Below are 21,252 nucleotides of genomic sequence, written 5' to 3'. Positions count from 1 at the left end.
TAAAGAGACTTGGCAAAAATCCCAGATAATATGGGACACTGGTGGAATCCAAATCTACGGTTTCTGACTCCATTCCTACATTCATTTCATATCCCACATCAACCCTGCCATTTCAGTTTTGAAATTATTTTCCTTAATGAAAAAGGAACATACATACATTATATACAAACATTCACACGTGTGTCATGCAGTGGAAGGAACATTGTCTCAGGATTATTAATAATCTGGATTTAATTCCAGCTTTGCATTATTAAAGAGATGCTGGACAATTGATCTTCCTCTTTCTGATCTTAGATCTAAGATTCAATGCCATTCTGAGATGCTTGTGTAATTGACATTTATCTCAGTTATATTCTCTGTTTTGAGTTTTAGGCTTTTTTCTTCCGTGTTCTTTTTCTAGTTTTAGTCATGGTTTAAAAACAAAACAAAAAAACTTTTTTTTTTTTTTTTCCCTGATTGACCGTAACATGTTTTGATATGCCTTAACTTGTTTTTGGCTTTGGTCTTAATAATTACATTCTCAACGGTTAAGTATAATGCTTGATTATTATATTTTTTGTTCATATTCTTTTGAATCCTGAACACATCGGATCACAATCTACACAAATACTTTGTTGTCTTTAGATATTTTCCTCCCTTTTTCTAAGAGCATATCGTTATTGTCGCCATAAATTTGTTTTTAATTACAATTAAGATTCAGAATGTCCATTCTATTTATTGTTTCCTTGATCTGAGAAATGAACTTTTGATCAAGGCAACTCATTACTTATTACCATATAATCTGCTTTTGTCCAAATGAAACATTAGTCATATATCTGCATTATTGGACTTCCTACTCACTGTAATATCTTGTCTTGTTACTAGTGTTACATTATATACTGGAAGGATATGATCCATATCTTCATTCTGGCCAGGTACACTGTACAGTTGTACTGTACTGTATATAAAGAAGTATATTTAATAACATATAGTGTTCCTGCTCAGTGCTTTGGGCTAGGTGTTTCCTTTGAGAAAAGGAATACCATTGCCTTTTTGCAATTCTGAGTAACCACAAACATACATATTTATACATTATACATATACATATATACAATTTTACTTTGTTATCTATCTAAACAATCAGTTAGGCTTAGATTTTATTGTAATTTCCTAAATTATTGGTTTTTAATTTTGTTTTGTTCTGCTAAGATTTATTCTATCACTTTTTAAAAATTCTGAACTTGACATAAAATGAGAATTTCCATAACAAAAAATAGGGGGGGGGAGGAAGGTTGTATATGAAACTGCAAATCTATTATATACAACTTATTTTTGAAAAAAAATTATCTTGTAACTTGCTCCCTCCCAAACCCCTCATCCAAGAGATCACTACCATTTGAAACAAATATGTATATATGTGAAAAACCATACTATACATCCTTCTATTTCTCTCTTCTTTCTCTGGGTGTGAATTGTATCTTCCTTCACATGTCTGAAGTTAACATGGATATTTATAATGGTCACTCAAAATTGCTTATAAAAGTTTTGTTCCCTCACATTCAACTACTTATTAACTACCTAATTACTGGGCAAAACACTTCAACTTTGCCTTCTGCAGGCTCCTCATCTCTAAAATGAGGAAGATAATAGCACTTGTTTGTGTGAAATATTTAGTAAACCTTGAATATCCATATAAATCCAGGCTATTGCAATAGTGAACTTGTATTTAAAATTCTAAAAATGAAAGCTCATTTTAATTTAATCTAAACGAAAATGTGATCAGGAAGCTTAATTTTAAGGAAGTAATTAAAATTAAGTATTACAATGACAAGTTTTCTCCTCTTAGTTATATCAAATTCAAAATTATAAGTAATCAAAGTAATTCTTTTCTCTTTCTCTCTCTCTTTCTCTTTTACTTTCTTTGCAAGGTAATTGGGGATAAATAAATTGCCTATTGTCACACAGCTAGGAAGTATTAAATGTCAGATGCCATATTTGAAGTAAGGACCTCCTGATTCCAGGAGTGCCATCTAGCTGCCCCAGCAAGAAGTAATTTATAAAAGGATTTGTTCCTTTTCCTTCTCTCTTCATATATAGTTTTACATACATCTCTAGTTGTACATTTGTGGACTTAAAAATAATGTAGCTGAATCACTATGAATTGTGTACACTGGCTTAGTAATGTGAGCAATATGGATATAGAAAATTTTGAAGAAATTAAGAAATCCTAGTAGGGAAAACAGCAAAAAAGATTAGAAAAAATGTTTTGAAAGTAAAAAGTTAGTTGACAAAACATTTCTTTCTCAATAATATTTTCATATCTATTTACAGAGTAGCAAAGCAGATAAAATGCTTCCTCTCAACTCAATGAAGTTTTACCTTGGTGTGAAAAAGAAAATGAAAACGCCGACAAGGTAAAATTAAAGTTTGAGAAAAAGGACAAACTGCTCAATTAAATGTTTTAAGATTCATCAAGATGACTGTTTTTGATGCAACCAAATTCTTTTTAATGTTAAACATATATATATAAAGCTTATAAAGCTTTCGGTAGCATCATCAAAGTATAGTTTTCATTTGGGTTTATTTCCCCTTTGTTCCAGTTTACTAATCTTGCCTATTAGAAAGTTGTTTACTTTTTTATTTGTGTGGTGCACACATACACACACTTTTAACTATAAGTTTTTATGTCATTTGATACAGTTGGGGATTGACAGCGTATTCGGAGAAACACCACTGGTAAGTAATCATTAGCATCATGAGAATTAAAATATAGATTTTTTTTCTACATTGAAATCATATGTGTAGTTCCAAAAATAATTGCTTCAACATTGGAATAGTTTTCTTTTCTCTTCTTTTCTTTGCGCTTCTCTTCTCTTCTCTTCTTTCTTCCTTCCTTTCTTTCTTTCTTCCTTCCTTCCTTCCTTTCTTTCTTCCTTCCTTCCTTCCTTCCTTCCTTCCTTCCTTCCTTCCTTCCTTCCTTCCTTCCTTTCTTTCTTTCTTTCTTTCTTTCTTTCTTTCTTTCTTTCTTTCTTTCTTTCTTTCTTTCTTTCTTTCTTTCTTTCTTTCTTTCTTTCTTTCTTTCTTTCTTTCTTTCTTTCTTTCTTTCTTTCTTTCTTTCTTTCTTTCTTTCTTTCTTTCTCTTCTCTTCTCTTCTCTTCTCTTCTCTTCTCTTCTCTTCTCTTCTCTTCTCTTCTCTTCTCTTCTCTTCTCTTCTCTTCTCTTCTCTTCTCTTCTCTTCTCTTCTCTTCTCTTCTCTTCTCTTCTCTTCTCTTCTCTTCTCTTCTCTTCTCTTCTCTTCTCCTCTTCTCTTCTCTTCTTTTCTTCTTTTATTTTCTTTTATTTTCTTTTTTCTTCTGAGGCAAATGGGGTTAAGTGACTTGCCCAGGATCACACAGCCAAGAAGTGATAAGTATCTGGGACCAGATTTGAACTCAGGAGGACCTTACTTCAGGACTGATGCTCTATATACTGTGTCATCTAGCTGCCCCTGCAAGTTTATTTTCACTAAGACTTTGAAGTCATAAACTTTTTAAATGATACGCATTTAACAGAAACCTGAAATAGCCTGTACTTTAATATTCATCTTCTGATTACATTAAATCATAAATCAGGAGAATCTCAAAGAGGTTTTTGAATGCGAACGCAGTAATCACCCATATTATAGGTGACTTATTATCAATACACAGTTTGTTCATGCATTATGTATTTTAATACTCCTGTTTTTCAGGTATATGTGTTGTGATGGTCCGCAAACACAGATGGAATGGTTGACCAGTGTTTTTCTTGCCCAGGTATGATCTAATATTTATTTGTTATATTTTTATAGAATTGTTTGTTTTTTTTTAAGTGAGAAAAAAAGATTTTCAAAGAAGGTTCCATTATATAGCCTAAAATAAAGCTGACATTCATGCACTCATGTATAGTTTTTTTGTTTATTACATTCATTTATTATAATGTGAAAGTCAAAGTGCCTGAATGCAAGTAAGTGTGTATAATGAGTATCTCTAACAAAGTGTCTTCACCTTAAAATATCAGTCTAAGGGATTCCTTAACTCCAGTTACTGTTAACTTGTATATAATTTAACATTTCAGGAAATAAATATTATTTGTCAGTAAAAATATTAATTATATCAATATAATAAAGATTGTTGATATTGCCTTTTTATTAATGGTCAGAACAGAGCCAACTCTTGTTTGGAACTGGATTCTGTCAAACTAACCAGAAAAAAGAGACAAGAGAAAAGAGTCCAGTAGGACTTGGCTGGATACTGAAGTTTGTAATACTTTGTGGAAGGTCACAGAGGGAACCATATGCCATGTTTATTCCCAGAATGCTTTGGGCTGCCAGCTTTGATACTAACGGGGGAAAGAAAGGTGAAGAAAGCATTTGGTTAGGCAGTCTTAAGGTTTCGAAGCCACAGCAGCCTCAAACAATGAAAGATTTTTGAAGTCCATGAACCAAGCAGGGAAGTGCCTTCCACATCCAAAAAGCTAATGGGAGGATCAGGAAGTGCCAAAGGCATGGAGGCTCAGAAAACTCTTGGAATCTTGCAGATGACTTCAAGGGCAATTAAATAGTCTTCAGCTTCAGGGAAGAATTTGGGGGCAGGAGGGAGCCAGATTAAGAAATATTTTCCTCAAGCTAGAACCCAGTGCCCAGAAGAAGGAAAAAAAAAAAAAAAAAAGATCAAAAGCAGTTTCCAGATTGACTTAAAAATGCTAGCTACCTTGCCAGCCAAAATATACCTTAGGCTTGAAACCTGAGTGCTTAGAATGGTAATAAGATTAAGACAGCTGACTCCAAGGACAGGAATGGAAAGGAATCAGTAAATGGGAAAGCCAAGAAAGATTAAGATCTAGTTCCATTTTTATTCTCAGTAAAGGTCAGTTTTTGCCTCCTTTTAAAATATTTTAATTTTCAAATTCCCCATTTTTCTTCATTACCCCCCAAAACACACACACACACACAAAACCCTTTATATCTCCATAAAATTTCTAGCAATAAAATGTAGCAAATTTAGAAAACAGTGCTCTTTCTATATAGCTAGGGAAGGAAGAAATTAGAAAGTAGTGTTGCTTTCTATAGAAGAACAAGAGCTCTAGAGAGAAGAAGAGGTGTTGGCTGTGAATCCAGGGGAACTGGATAAGCAGCCCTGATTTCAGACTTAGGGAAAAATTAAATATTGGGAAATTATCCTGAGCCTAAAAATGATCTCTAGAGTGGAGGAGTGCAGGAAATGTGGTGTTCAAAGTGAATCAAGAAAGGCTCAAACATTCATGATGTTTAGTTTGTCAGCCATCTTTCTGTGCAAATGGGACAGACAGAGGCCAGGACGGACCGTGGGAGAAATTTCATCAAGGACTGATTTAAGAGTCTCAGCCTTGAAATAAGAAGAGACTGTCTACTTCTGGCCACTGGGGGTAAGAGTGATACAGGTGGCTTCCAGAGAAAGATGGCTTTCTCTATCAAGGTCAAAGAGCTGCTAGTAAAACTAGTGCTGGATGCCAGTTTAGAATAATAGGAGAAGGGGGCAGCTAGGTGGTGCAGTGGGTAGAGCACCAGTCCTGAAGTCAGGAGAAGCTGAGTTTAAATCTGGGTTCAGACACTGAACATGTCCTAGCTTTGTGACTCTGGGCAAGTCACTTAACCCCACCTGTCTCAGCCAAAATTAATAAATAACAGGAAAAGAAATCAAAATTCACCAAAGAGTGACAGCTAATTAATTAATTATTTAATTTATATAATAATAATAATTTAATTAATTTAATTGTCAATTGGTGCCTTAATTAATTAATTGGTTTGGAATAGTGCATGTCAGCCAGCCAGGTAAGAAATGGGTCAGGCTAGGAATTCCATTGACCCAAGGCCAATAGGACCCCCAGAGCCCCTTGAAGCAGTGTGTGTATGGCAGACTAAGCACCTGGTGAGTGATTTTTTTTTTGGTAAGATGATGAAGTTTATATGTTATACCATGAATCAGGGGCCCAGAGGCATCTTAGAAAAGAAAGTCAGCATGTCTTGGAACCAGAAGAGACTAGCTATGGAAGACAACGTCCATAAGAAGACAGGGAAAGCTAGAGAATCTTGGAACATAAAGACCACCCTGGAGTCAGAGGCTAGAGTCGGCTTTCTAAGAGCTTTCTGTGGTGCTGGATCAGGGATATAATTAGCCTTTCTGGCACCTGGAGTGAGTGATCAGTGTGGAAAGCGCCCTCCCATCAACTTCAGACCTATCAGTTGGAAAGGGACCTGTAAGGGGAGAAAGGGAGGAAGGAATCAGATTGCAGAGAAGATTGGGGGAGGAATGGGGGGAGATTTGTAGTGTAAGGCTTTGAATGTGAGAGAGGATTTTATGTTTAACACTGGGGCCCCACTAGAGTTTATTGAATGGGGGCCAGAAGGCACTTTTGCAGGGTGTATGTGCCATGTAGGAAATCAGTTTGACCTGATTGGAGGATGGGGATTTAAGGGATGATGCACTTGATTCAGAGAGACCAGTCAGCTGTTGCTATAGAAGAAAATGGAGCATAAAGAGAGAAGTTCCCGAGGGAAAATCAACAGGAGTTGGCAACAGATTGAACTTGGGAGGGGAGAGAAATTGGAGAATCACAGATAATTTCTTCAATTGCCTAAAATGAAGGAAGGAAATTTAGGTTAACTAGTGTGAAATAAAGTTGTGGCAGGAGACTGTAGAATGCCAGGCTAACTTAATTAGTCTTTTATCTTAGAGAATGAGAGGTGGCAAGTAATTTAGCCCAAAGTTACACATCTAGTAAGTGTCCTGAGTTATATGTGGTTACGTCATTTAGTCACGTCCAGCTCTTCATGACTGCAATAACGCCAGTGATGGAGTTTTCTTGGCAAAGTTACTGGAGTTGGCCATTTCCCTCTCCAGTGGATTTAGGTTTAAGTGATTTGCCTAGGGTCACACAGCTAGTAAGTTCCTGAGGTTAAATCTGAATTCAAATCTTTTTGTGTCCAAGCCCTGCACTCTATCTGTTGGGCCGCTTAGCTGCAACTCATGCGAATCAGTGCTGGCCAAATTCTCTTTTATTAGTCTCTTTAAGTTTTATAATTATTTCTGCTGAATAAATAAATAAATGAATCAATGAATAAATGGGAGACAGAGTCATATAAGGAGGAGGGCAGAATCCAGAGCAAGAGACAATTGAGTTTAAAATCCTACCTCCATCACTTTCTAGTATTTTGATCATCTGAACTTACTTTTTTTTTCCCCTCATTTTCATGATGAGGACAATACTTAATAATAGTTCCCCCATGGTATCAAATTATGTAGCACATATGAAATTCTTTGCAAATCTTAAAAGTATTGTTTAAATATCATCTGCTTATATTATTATTATTAACAACAATAATAATGATAATAAATGAACAAAATCATACTAGGTCGGCTTAATTAGGTCTACTTCCCAATCTAATGAGGGTAAAAACTCATTCCAGAACCTGCTTCTAGGTATGAGGGTCTCCAATGCACACCAGAACTCTTTCCCAGTCTAACTTCAGTGAGGGCTTTTCTCCTTGCACGAGTTTCCTTTCATTGTATATACCATTGAGCCTATGGATCTCGATCTTGTTCCTAGTTCCTCTTCAACAAGGAGAGCAGCTCATTATTTTACCCTGTTGGTACTTTGGCCTTCTATCCATCCTGCACAGATCTGATAGTTTGCTCCTTCAAACTTACCTTAGATATTTCTATGACTGGCCTTTTACCTGCCTCATTTCTCATTTACTTAGACTTGCCTGAAGCCCATGCTTTAGTCAGGAGTTAAGTTGTAACATTTGGACCTATTCTTTTTTGTTTCTTTATATGCTTTATTTTTAAAAGTTATTTATCCTCTCTGCACCAAAGTGTTGCATTTTGTTTTCTTGGTCATTTTGCTACTCTTTCATTTTGTTGGATTGTTTCATCCAAGCAAGTTATGCTTATAAGGTCATTTGTATATTTTGTCCTAAATCAGGATTTTATCTCTCTGAGTAGTTTTGCTTATATTACTTTGATGCTGATCTATTCTTTCTCTCCTCCCCTGCCCCCCAAAGACATAATTTAGACATTTAAATCAAAGCAACTAAGACCGATGCTGGTCTATTCTTACAGTTCTCTCCTGCAGTTCCTGATTGCCCTTCCTGTGTAAGGTTCCTTGAATTTACTTAAATTATTAATTTTTCTTTCTTTGTATTTTTCTCTGGATTTTAAACCATCTCTCTCCTACTTTGTAACTTTGTGGCTCAAAAACCATACCTCTCCTCCATTCCAGTTTATTAATTAACTAATAATTTTAAGTACCCTTTTCTGAGAAGATTTCCTTTATTTTTCTCTCCTTGCTTGTTTTCCTTTCAAGTATTTTCAGATTTTTATTCTTCAGCTCATTAACTGTGCCATTAATTTGTTTCTTCTTTATTCTCTCTTATATTTTTATGGATAATTTCAGGACTGCCAAACTTGAGCTGTCTTTTATATCTAATTTCTATTTTGTTACATTGTAGATTTTCCTTGATCTTCCCCTTTTTATGTTATACTTCACGTCTAGAAATCAGTTAGTTAAAAAAAAATAATATTTAATTAAGATAGTTTTACCGAATGTACGCTATTGTATTCCTAGGCATGATACCTGATCCTGTCCAGTACTGCATCATATTCACAGCTTATCTTTCTGTTTTTGGACCCTATTCCCTTGCTCCTGATCTTATCCCACCACCCTGCTTGCTGGTTAACTACTGTTGGGGACTGATACTTTTTTTTTTTTTTCTTAAGGTTGGATTCAGTCCTAGATAAAAACCTTTTTTCCCCCTACAGGAAAGTAGTCTCATAATGGGCAGAATTCCCATATGTGAAATCTATTATAAATCAATCATGAGTTTTTTGTCATTATTTCCTGCTTTCTGGGTAGTCTACAGAATTCTCCTTTTGGCTGGGAATTTTTGGTTCATTTTTTTTACGGTCAGTGATTCATAGTTCTTGATAAGTGTTTTGAACTCTTTAAGATAGTGAGGTGGTGCAATGGATTCAGCTCTGGATCTGGATTTAGGAAGATGAGTTTGGAGGTACGATGTAAATTATGGAATTCCTCACAGCCTCTGAAATGGACATCAACATTTTTGTTACAGGGTTGTTCTGAGGATCAGATGAAGTAACTGTGGAAGGCTCCTTGCAAATGACAGAACTACTTTAAAAATGCTGGCCATTATTTTTCTTTCTAGAACCCTATAATGCTAGTTTTTCTGCTGAGTTAGATCTTCCTTTACATTTCACTTATCTGTTTCAATCTTTCTCTTCTATTCTATTCAATTTTCTCTACTTTTCCTTCTCAATCTTTGGTTCCTTTTATTTCAAATACTAGAGAAACCCAGAGTTTGAGAATCTTTAGCTTCTGTTTTATCAAGGAGATATGCCCCTGACTAGAGTCAAAACTGCATTTTCATTCCTCATTCCCTTAAGCATAAAAGCACTTTGTTTCTTTTAGCTGAACCAAAGTGAAGTTCTCCATGTGCTCTAGAATGAGTCTTTGCCATAGAAGGATTTTGGATTCAGCTTCTGTTATATCTGTTACAAAATTTCATTTTCTTGAGTTTTTGCAGTGGGAAAAGCTTGAGAAACACAACCAACCCGCCATCTTGCCAGTTATGTGCTCCACCTGGGAAATACCGGGACTTGTTCTTTGTAGTAGTGGTAGTAGTCGCTAGTCACTGGTTTCTTTTGATTGCCTGAAGCTGATTCTTTTTTTTTTTTTTTTTAATCATTTTTTTTCATTGATACAGGATAAATTACTGACATATATCAGGTCCAAAGAATGACTAGGACATCTGAGTTTCCCAGATTCTTTCTGATAATTCAAGGCAGTCTTTCTAGAATCCTACCATTTTGATTTTTTTGAGTACAAACATAGCTTAAAGCAAACTAATAAACTGATTATTCCTATTAAGAAAGATAATTATTCTTTTTTTTTCCTTTCTTTCTTTTTTTTTTTTAAGCAGTCTAAATACTGAATCACATCATTGCCATTTTTCCTCCTCTGTTTTATAACTTTCTGAAAGGCAATGTTGATAGATGTTAGAATATTGCTTTTTCCCTTTAACTTTTTAAGCATCTTTAAATTTTAAATATTTAGTTAATTTCAAGAGTCATATTGATTTATATATATGTGTGTGTGTGTGTGTGTGTGTGTGTGTGTTTGGGGGTGGAAACACATATATAGATACATGTATGTATATATGTATCTCAAAGCACTTTAACAAAATTCAAAGTACTTAAAAATTTTTTCTGAAAAGAATCTATTTCTTAAAAAACTTTATTCTGAACTTAAGAAATAAAACAAATATTTCCATAATATAATAGAAAAAATGAATATGAAGCTACAAATATGTTGTATGCAACTTGCTATTCCTTTTAAATATATAATAAAATTATCATATAACTTTTTTCCTCCCCTTACTCCTCTCTCTGGCCTAGAAATGTGATATTCAGCATTTTTTTTTAATTTAAGAAGGCAAAGAAGCATGTTTGTTTTTATAATTGCCTAGTTTACAGTTCCAGTGGAACCATCATTTAAAGAAGCTTCAAGGAGCTTGGATGTTTACACCCTTCTTGTGAGGGTCCTGGTAACTCAGTTTAAATGGCATTACTTTTCCTCTATTCATCCCAGGATCCCTTCTTTAGGAGAGGAATTAAAGACCCTTATCAGTAGAAATGGTTCTTCCTGGATACTCTCTGATTACATAATTGTATTCCTAGTCACACAGCCCACAAGATGAGTGAAATTAATTGGCAACAATTCAGGTGCCATTCTTTATTAGTGGTGATAGAATCACCTACTCCTTTTAAAGGATTTAGGAATCATCTCAGGTCATTCTTTCCCATATCTGGATTTCACTTCTCTTGAGAACCACTTTCTTTGCCTCATTTAATTTATTACCTTTCCTGGTGGCTAATAAACATTTCTAGTCTTCACATGACTTTGTAACTAGCTGAAATGAAATTTGTATAGGAAAGACTGGAGACCATCCTTTTTGAAGATCCTTTTAGTCCTGTCATTGACCTTTGGTTTCCCAGTGAAGGTCTTCCTGATATTTAAAAAAGAATTATGAGTCATAGTTCCGCTGTCTAAATCTAAAACAGATTCTAGACTGCTATTCTGGTGATCTATCCCTAACTCTAATGAAAAAATTATATTTGGAGAATTTGTCTTTTAAGGCACCTTTAAAAATCCATATACAGCCAGGTATGCAATTTCTTCTGGTCCTGAGATTCCATTGATATAAAGCACCCAGAATCATGGAATTTGAAATTTGGAAGGATCTCACTGACCAGCCCAGTCCAATCCAGTTAGAAAAAAATATTCTCTTTCTGATATGTGCACATGTTAAGGAAATTTCTGAACCAGTTCAGATCAGCAGCTGTTCTGCCAAATAGTCCTTGAGGATTACCTGGGACATAGAGAAGTTAAATGATTCGTCTAGCTCTGTTCCTTAATGACTTAGATGGACTACTTTCTACACAAGTCTTTCTTGATCTGTCCTCAGCTGCTACTAGTCTCTCTCGCAGATATCTTATATTTGACTATTTTGTATTTATTTTCACTATATTCATTCTGTATTTAGTTATATATGTACCTGTTGTACTTCTTGAAAGTAGGAATTATTTATTTTTTATACTTTTTTCCCTAAGATGGTATTAGGTATATAGCAGATGCTTAACAAATGCTATTAATTGATTGAGTCAGATTTGGAACTTGAATTAGGTCTTCCTAACACCAGGGTAAACCTTAGTACTACTATTTACTATTTTTTAGTTTTGCCTTCTGAGTTCAGTATATTGAGATTCATTCACCAAGTCTTCTCAGTGTTCCTTTTTTCTTGGAAATGAATAAAATAGTTTAAAAAAGATATTGACTCTTATGGGTTCCTAAGATAACTTTTAGCACCTCTCATCTACAATTAGTGCCCTAAAGTGTCATCATTACTCTATAGAATTAACAAGGGAAGCATTGTATGTTAGGATTCCTCTTTGTTCCTCCTCTGGGATTCCTTTGGTCCCTCTTATGAAATAAGAGGAAATAATATGGCACTATAAAACGTTCCTCAAATAGACATGTTGGAGTAAGTTTAAAGTAAATTAAGAATCTAAAGAAAATGAGGGGAAAGTGAATATTCATCTGTGAAGAAGTTGAATGTTTGGGCTTGTAACAAATTATTTATGCTCAAAATTTAAGGGATACATTATAAAAGTATTAAATTTAATCAAGATCTTCATCCCATTTACTACTCAAACTTTTCCTAAAATAAGCACCATATTCCTCATAACAAAGAGCAAAATCTGCTTTTTTTCTTAATAATAAAAGTAAATGAGGTACAAATATTTACCCACTTATTATGTTATTTAATATTCTTTCAAAGGCATTTTTACTGGATGCCATTGTATCCCTTTTTTTCGTTCTAAAAATTTAGAATCTTTTGTAAAGACAAAAGATTATTTAAGTACTTATTATTTGTGTATTATATCATAATATGTTAAGAGCTTTAGATTATTTTAATCCAATGTGATATTTTAAATATTGCAAAATGATTTTCTTTAGTGTATTATTCAATGTGGAACTATATTTTCAGTGATTTTTAACAATTTTTTCTAATTATAAGATGAGTCTATACAAAATGCGACTAAGTAACAAAAGTGTCATGTAGTTTTCAGTAAAGAAAGTATTTATTAAATATTTATGCTATAGGTTGAATTGGGATATTTAAGGTAAAAATTTTCTTTCCAAACTTTTTCTTTGGTCTAGTTGGAAGAATAAAAATAAATTTCCATCAATTCTGTGACAGAAATCTAAGGCAGATGGATGGTTCCTTTTCATACATAGAAATTTTTTCCCTATTCCCCAAAGTTTTGTTTTTCTTTTTGGTTTGGATAAATAGTGTAGAGGGTCAACATTTGTAACTGAAAAATTGAACAGAGACCGCAAAGCTCAGTTCACTTAAGGAGTCTGAGATCCTTCAGCAACAGCAGGGCTGTGGCGTCAACCTAATAATTACAAATAATATTAGTAATGAAAAGTAGAACATCTAATGTGGAGAAAAGGGAAACGAGTTGAGTGAGTCGATTTGCGTGCATATAACATAGTATTATAATAAAAGCCCATGCCAACAGCCAGAAATTGTGTCTCCACAGCATGATAATGATATATGGCCACCAGCTGGAAAGGAACGTAAGCGATCTATAACCAAAAATCCCAAAGTTGGCGGTTTGCCTTTAATTCCCATCCAGCATGAGAAAAATACTATCCAAGGCAGAAGAAATATAGAGGTAGGTTGGGAGTTTTATATATTTTATAATGAATTAGAACATAATTTTTTTTTCTTGTGCAATGTGTAATGTACTGTGGTAATTAGCTCTTTGACTACAATTAAAGATGAAATAGAGATATCTTAAATGTTGCACTGTAAAAAAGAATAGTCAGGAAATATTTTGTTTTCATCTTGATCTAGAATCATAGGGTTCTGCTCTAGCTAGAAGGAGACTGTAGAGATATTCTGTTTATACATCAAATACACTGAGACTCGTAGAACTCAAAACTTTTCTAAACAGAGGTTTCCAGCTCTGGGCAGAGCTGAAAGTTTAAACCTGAGGTACTTTCCTTTGTAGCACCAAATCCATCCCTCATCAAAACTATAACATTTTACAAAAAAATCTAGCTAATAATTTAGTGAAGACTACTATTTTGAATTTAATTTTAATTTCTTGAGATAATTAGATTTTGTTTTAATCACTTAACTAATCACATTTTGTACCATACTGTTATTTTTTTTTCTTCTCTGAAATAGCTAAATGATCTCAAATACACCTTCAGGAATTCTGTTAAATATTACAACCAGAAATCAGGCTTAAAAGGGCTAAAGAAACTAGTCTGAAGCTGTGATAACACTTTGACACTTTACAGAGTCCGACTCAGGTTTCAGTGCTTCGGGGACTAATGGTATTTCTCAGCTAATTCAGTGACCTGAAAGATAGCCCTTGGGCATCCACAAAGAAGCATTGCTATCTTTCATGTAGGCATTTTTTATTTCTCCTTTTCAGTTGGAGACTAACACATGGAGCAAATCATGGTTATATAGGAGTTCAGTGTAGAAGTTCTCAGACTGCTGAAATTTCTAGACCCACTGAGCTTTGCACATATGTGAATATCTTAATGGAGATAAACATATACTCCCATAAATTCCCTTATAGAAGATCCTCCTGAGGTTCTCCCCCAGATCTTTTTACATTCTGTGGGAACTCATTCCACATTTGAGCTGTAAAACCTTTAACCTCTACTCTTTCTCCAATGGGTCAGCTAATTTTTATGGTAATAAATGGAGGGAATAGTGTGTTTTATGTTATTTCTTCATCATGGCATCATGGCAAATACATACTAGAATATATTTTGCTTTTCTTTCCCTTGACCTTTTGGTTACCAGCAATTTTGATTCACCACAGACAATTCTTTCATCAGATTTTTTTTTCATGATTCACAACTGTATAAAATATTAATTTAAGATTCTTTTTGAATGATTTTTATTTTAGACAGAGTTTGGAACCAATGAAAGCTACAGTTTCCTAAAAGCATTTCAGCCCACAATATTCCTTTTATTCAGTTCTGAACCCAGTTCTTTAGAACCATTCCAGGATATGTGTGTATGTGTGTACCTGTACACATGTGAACAAACTCAATGGACTTTCCAACCAATTGCATGCCATATAGTCTGTGCAATTCGCATTCTTAATTCACTTGGGTTTTTTTTCCTGTATAGATTACTGTATCATTATCTTTTGAATCATCCTCTATCTGCTGAATTTATATAGAATTCTGGAGTTTGAAGAGAATCTTCATTGATATGAATTATGCACAAGACCTCCACTACAGATATTTTTGGTGAACGTGTAGTTCAGACAGCACTGAGTAAAATGGAAATATTGCAGTCCATTTATATAAAGTGTAATCTACTATGGAAAATCATTTGCGAAAGCTTTTTGGTCCTTTTACAAGTTTTTCTCAATATTGCTCCCAGTCTTCCATGACTCTGCCTCATAATATTTTGTAAATAGATTTATGTTAAATATCAGTGCTGCCCTTTGCTGCCATATTTCTTTTCATTCTACTTGTCTGACAGGTCAAGAATTTGCCAGTTTAAGTGTTTTCTTGGCTTTTTAGGCCTCTCCTGGGTACAGATACTGATTAAAATTTGGTAAGAAACCATGGCAGTAAGAATTCCCTTTTTAAATGTTAGTTAAGATTTCGTAATACAAGTTAGAAATTTGTAAATTCATATAGTGCCCATTCTGTCTTTTAATACTCCTCTAGTAGGGATTCTGTGTGGCCCTTGTTCTAAACTAGTCATTGCATCTAGACTGCTGATTCAGAAATAGCTCCACTTTTATTTCCTTTTTATTAACATTTTGTTTTTAATGATTTGGATGGGTTATGTTACACACCTTCCAGCCAGCTTCTTGAAGACAGAATTTTCAGTATGAATTCTCCCAATTAGTTTATTTCAAATGAGAAATGATTGTCAGCAGCACAAAATTTTAGGCAATAAAGGGTTTCTCATAAGGATTGTGTCATTGTCAATTTCATTCCTCTACTATTATTTATCAAGATCGATCTCACATTTGTAGATAATCTGGAGACTTTGTGCTATATATTACCATCTGTCCTCATTTCTTTCACCACTGAAATGAGCAGGCAAAAAGATAAGAAAGTTTCATTTTGTCATCCTTTTATTATTTAATAATAATTAAATTAAGAAATAATTAATAATAAATAATCCTTACTATTTTAAATCATGAGCTACCATGGCCAAATAATTCTTTAGGGTGAACCGTCTACTAGCTGTGACTTAATACTTAACGAGGTTGACTTTTGGAAAACACATAGTTTTTAATTATGTCTGTCATTGGAAAGCCTCCTTTCCAGATTGTTAAAATCTGCCCAAGCATGGACTTTGTCTTCCTGGTGTTTGAGAACCCAGGGTGGGCCCTGAACCGTGAGACTTTGATGTGAGACCCTTGTGGCAGGAAGATAAGTTTATAACAATTTGTCTTTAATAGAAAATGTGATGGGGTCAGAAGACCTAGAGTCAAATCCTAAATCTATCACTTTATCTAAGTGTGTTGTTTCAAACTTCAAATTCTATAGCTGGGCTAAGATTAAAAAAAGGCTGCCTGGGCCTGAAGTTCCATGATGGTTTTAAGAATTATATGCAATAATGTTTTTAGACTTTCATGTGCTAAGTAAAGTAAACATCAGTAATGTTAAGGTTGTGTTTACATTTTCAAAAAATCTCTGAAAAAGAAAAAAATTAGCTTTATATACACAGGTCGAAAAGTGCATGATATTTTTGTGTTCAGACTTTAGTATAGATTTCTATGCCAGTTTACACTTGAAATGATGTACTATTTAAAAGGATATTACATATATTACAGGACCTAGGACTGAACTCTTCATGTAATTAATTCTCAGTAAATATTTATCAAATTGAAATAATATAAATTGAAAATGTGATTTTAAAAATATTTGGAAAATATCTGTACTATAAATTATAAGTATAGCACATTAAAGTCAGGTATTTTGAAGAAATCTCAAGACAAGCCTGAAGAAGAGGCATTAGTATTTTCTGAAGTACAGTGTGGTTTGTCTAAGATTAATTTGTGTCGTTAAGTGGCACACTGGATTGAACGCTGGAGGGGAGGAGGACCTGAGTTCAAATGTGCCATCAGACACATAACATTTATTAGCTATGTGAACCTGGGCAAGTCTGTGATTGTCTGAATCCCCCCAAAAACTAATTCATCAGAAATGCTTTTCTTTTGAAATAGCCAAAGATTTGGTTAATATCATTAATTTAAATCATAGAATGAAAACCATTATCTTCTATAAAACCATGACTGTTAGAATCAAATCCTAAATTTCTCATTCAAAATGAATTCAAAATGAAATCGCAGGTAGAAATGTGGAAATGTGGGAAATGATAAGCAGGATACTCTCAGAAGGGAAAAAAAAAAAAAAAAACCTGAAAAGTTCTCCATTACCTCAAGCAAAGTAAAATATATTGTAAATTGAGTAATAGCAATGTTCTGGGATGAGCCAGATGTAAATGACTTTGCTATTCTCAGGAGTACAGTGATCTATAACTACTCTGAAGGAATTATGATGAAAAATACTATCCTTACTCAGAGAAGGAACTGATTGTATCTGAGTATACATTGAAATGCTCTCTCTCTCTCTCTCTCTCTCTCTCTCTCTCTCTCTCTCTCTCTCTCTCTCTGTCTCTCGTTTTCCTTTTCTATTCCGCTCTCTCCCTCGGATTTTACTTTTCTTGAGGTTTTTGTTTTCATTACAGTGGGAGATCTATGTTTTCTTTCACAAAATGATTTTTTGGAAATATTTTGTATAGTTTCACATGTGGTTTCTTATCAAGAGGTTGGGGAGGAATAAGGTAGAGACCCTGGAACTCACAAGTTTGAAAACCAAATGTAAAAAAATTGTTTTTCAGGATGTACTTGTATGGTTGGAATTGCTCTCATGTGAACTTCATTGTTTCATTTAGAATGCAAAAGCAGGACTCGAAAAGCAGGAGAAAGAGCCGATTGAAGCCAGTCTAAGGGAGAGGGCCTCCATGGTGGCTCATTGTTTGGAACGCAAGGAGGACAAACTCCGGATTCGGACTAAAAAGCACCGGAGTTTGAACTGTCTGGAGGACTCAGGGGCTGACATTCTTCATCACAAATCACATAGAGACTTGAAAATTCTGAGGAAAATTGAGGACAAGAATAACAGATCTAGTTTGGAAACTGATAACAAGTTACCGTCCAAAGTGATTGAGGAACTCAACGTGGTTCTTCAGAGAACAAGAACCCTGCCCAAGGATCCATGACGGGCATTTGGCCAAATGGGAAAAGTGGCTCCCTTTGGATAGTGTACAGTAGGTTCATTGTTAATGCACAGAATAGCTGAACCAGGCCCTCCTGTTTTGCATTACTGCAAAATGCCAAGTTTAAAGTGTGTAAATGAGTACCATTAAATGACTACAATAAGATTTCCTGTTGTAAACACAGACTAATGTAAAGTTAATAATGAAATAACTTACTTTTGTACAGTCAGGAATCCTCTGAAAGCAGAGCCCTCAATAGGCGCTGCATTTAGTGTATAATGTTTTGTCTTTTTCCCAAGATGGTTTCGTTGAATTTGACAGTACCTGTAACACATATTGCACTTTGAGAAACTTTGTTGAGTTGCTGCATGATTTTTTTAGGTTTACAGAGCTAAAGCCCTGAACGGACGAGTTACCGTGTCGGGTGGTCATTGTGTGGTGGCTGAATCTGAATAGTGTTTGAAGAAGGAAACATTTTTCCTAGATTTTTAGGGCCAAGGACCGTGGTGGGGACAAAAGCTACTCGGGGTCTGCTTCAGGTCAGTAGGGACTGGAAGCTTTAATGGGAGCTGCTGCGGCACTCTGGCAGAAGGGAATTTAGCACTTTTCCTGTATTTCTAGTGAATGGTTTTCAGATCACTACAGTGGCTTAACTGTGTTCTTGGGTCCTTTTCTTAGTGTTTTAAGCAAAATAAGCCATAGATTATGTTCACTAAACTTTTGTTCTTTGTAGATGGCTTCAAAGGTTGTTAAACAATAACTGATGAGCAAGTCTTGAAAAGGAGCAGAGATTCTATTCCACTCAGTAGAGCAATAACTAAAATCCATACATATCTATATCTCCCTGTACCTGTCTGTATAGGGAGATAGATACATATTTATATATGTGTGTATATGTATGTATATGTGTGTATTTATATATATATATATATATGCATTTATCTATCACATACATATATGTATATATACATATATATCACATACATATACGTATCTATACCTAGATATCTGTATCTCCCTTTATGGATAGGTACAGGGAAATGTTTGTGTGTACATACATATATACATATATGTGTGTGTGTATATATATATATATATATATATATATATATATATATATATATATATATACATATAAACATGTTTTTATGTGTATATATACAAAAATATAAACACATGTTTGTATATGTGTATATATATATATATATGTGTGTGTGTGTGTGTGTATGTAAACATATATAAAAGCACACAGTCACACATCATATGTATATAATGCAGGTGTGGATATATTGCTTTTACGTAGTCAATAAGTACCATATAATCTATGCTCCTTTAAAGTCTTGCTCATCAGTTTATAATCTGGTAAGGAATATATTTATGTATGTGTCTATACACACAGTGTGTATACATACATGCACATATATGTATTATAATACATGTGTATTTATGCATATGTGTGGGAAGCACAAAAAATATTAAGGTTCCCCTTTTCCCATCAGGTAAAACTACAGTGAAACATATGAGATGGCATATTATCATTTGAATGTTAAAATTTCCTTTGAAAGGCACTGGATCATGGAGCTGGAAGGGACGTTAGCATTGATCTAATCCATTACTCTAATTTTACTAGTTAGGAAAAGCTCATGCATCTTGCTCAGTCAGTTTTGCATTAAGTTGTTAATAATCTTCTGTTAAGTTAAAGGATGGTCACCAAAAATCTAAGGTAAAAACAGTTCTTCTGTATCTCAGGATAAATAGATTGGGGTCCCTTTCCCTTTTTGATCAAATGAGATAATAGTTGTAAAGCACTTAGCACAAAGCCTGGCACCTAGGAGGTGCTTAATAAATACTTGCTCCTTTCTACCCTATAGAACTGGTCACTGAGTTTGATTTGCTGTTTAACTCAGCAGCTCCTAATTTAATCCTGGATTGTGGAAAGATAGCACCTTTATCTCCCCTAATTTTCAAGTTTACTGATCTGTAAACAGGAAAGAGTCATTGTTGGAACGGTTGATGTCCCTCTCTGCTCTGGATCTTTATAGGCGATGTCAGTTTTTATGTTGAAAAGCATCTGTACAGCCAAGTATTTTTCTCTCCTGGCATTCTCCCTTGCGTTATTATTCGTCTTTTAAATGTCTGGAGTTCATCTCTATGGAAATATCACAGAATGATCATGTTCTTTGGCCATTGCAGAACCGAATGAAGCACTCTATGATTTATGGTGCCATCATCTTACCCCCACTGGCGACAGGATAAATAAATGCTTCAGGCAGCAGATAGTACTCAAGAAAAGGGAGGAAGCTGCTCTTTAATTAGAAATGAATTGTTAAAAAATGAAGAGAAACTGCAGGACAGTTTACTAGTATTCACAATGGTTTGGGAATCTCCATTGGCAGAAAGTGTGATAGGTAAGAAGGAAAAATCAATTCAGATGAACTGCTATTCATCATCAGTTTATTTAATTTTAGTTTTTATTTTTAAGTATGGAGACATGTTGAGTATGAATCCATTTTGAAGTTTGTCCTTTTTTTTAGGAAGATTTCTAGAGTGTCCACAAATTGTTCTGGAACTTAGGTTTTACAAGAGTCACCTCCTACCCCTTCAAACATCACCCCCTTTATTTTTCTACTTTGTTGTTGTAAGAATCAAATGCTCTACTGTATGTAAAGTGCCTTGTAAAGTGCTTTGTAAATGCCAATTTTTATTTGTTTGTAACTATGCCTTAAGATTTATATAAAAATAGATTTTTAAAAATCTGTTTAAATGTGACTGCAGTTCTTCCCAAGGATATGCACAAATTGAAAATGGTTCCGTTATAGAGAAGTGATATCAGATCAAGTTTGCCAGTTTATTGAAACAGATACTGCCTGGTGTTCCCAGATGGTGGCTGAGCTTTCTGTAATTTATGATTCTGACATTGTCAATGCAAAGAAGGGTGGGGTCTTTCAAAAATGTAAACTTATACGTACACTGAATAGAAGTGACTGGAGGCAGTTTAATTTTTAAAATCACTAAAATTCATTTCAAGTACATTACTTTGTTGTTCTATTTAAATTATATAACCTGATGACTCCTTAATGCTGCACTGAAAATTCAACATCAAGTCCAAAGCATCTGAAGGAGAAATCAGAGTTTAATGCAACTAGATGCTTGTTTGCCCTATTATTTTTATTACCCTTCAGTACTGAAATGTGTATGAGTTGTATATTGCCAGAATAAATAGTATTTTCTTCAAAATGTGTCTTTTTTAATGTGACATTTTGAAAACTTATCTTTTTATTCAGTATGTTCAAGTTTTCTGTTTTTGATTTCTTTCTCTTTTACTGCACATTGAGTCCATTAGCATCACTTCC

General features: G+C 34.3%; 1 protein-coding gene across 2 annotated transcripts in view; it reads left to right on the top strand.

Moving 5' to 3' along the window:
* ARAP2 (ArfGAP with RhoGAP domain, ankyrin repeat and PH domain 2) overlaps positions 1-18,952 on the top strand; it is a 209,265-nt gene extending 190,313 nt beyond the window's left edge. Inside the window, exons 30-34 of one of the 2 annotated variants that reach the window (XM_074276136.1) lie at positions 2,311-2,393; positions 2,680-2,715; positions 3,707-3,770; positions 13,161-13,295; positions 17,576-18,951. In XM_074276136.1, the coding sequence (XP_074132237.1) occupies positions 2,311-2,393; positions 2,680-2,715; positions 3,707-3,770; positions 13,161-13,295; positions 17,576-17,902 (645 nt within the window). In that variant the 3' untranslated portion in view covers positions 17,903-18,951. Of the gene's footprint in view, positions 1-2,310; positions 2,394-2,679; positions 2,716-3,706; positions 3,771-13,160; positions 13,296-17,575 lie in introns of both variants that reach the window. The other variant, XM_074276137.1, reaches the window with a different exon arrangement.
* Positions 18,953-21,252: the final 2,300 nt, after the last annotated feature.

Source organism: Sminthopsis crassicaudata, chromosome 6 (assembly GCF_048593235.1).
Source record: "Sminthopsis crassicaudata isolate SCR6 chromosome 6, ASM4859323v1, whole genome shotgun sequence".
Classification (NCBI taxonomy): domain Eukaryota; kingdom Metazoa; phylum Chordata; class Mammalia; order Dasyuromorphia; family Dasyuridae; genus Sminthopsis; species Sminthopsis crassicaudata.
This window is presented reverse-complemented; position numbering and strand designations above follow the sequence as displayed.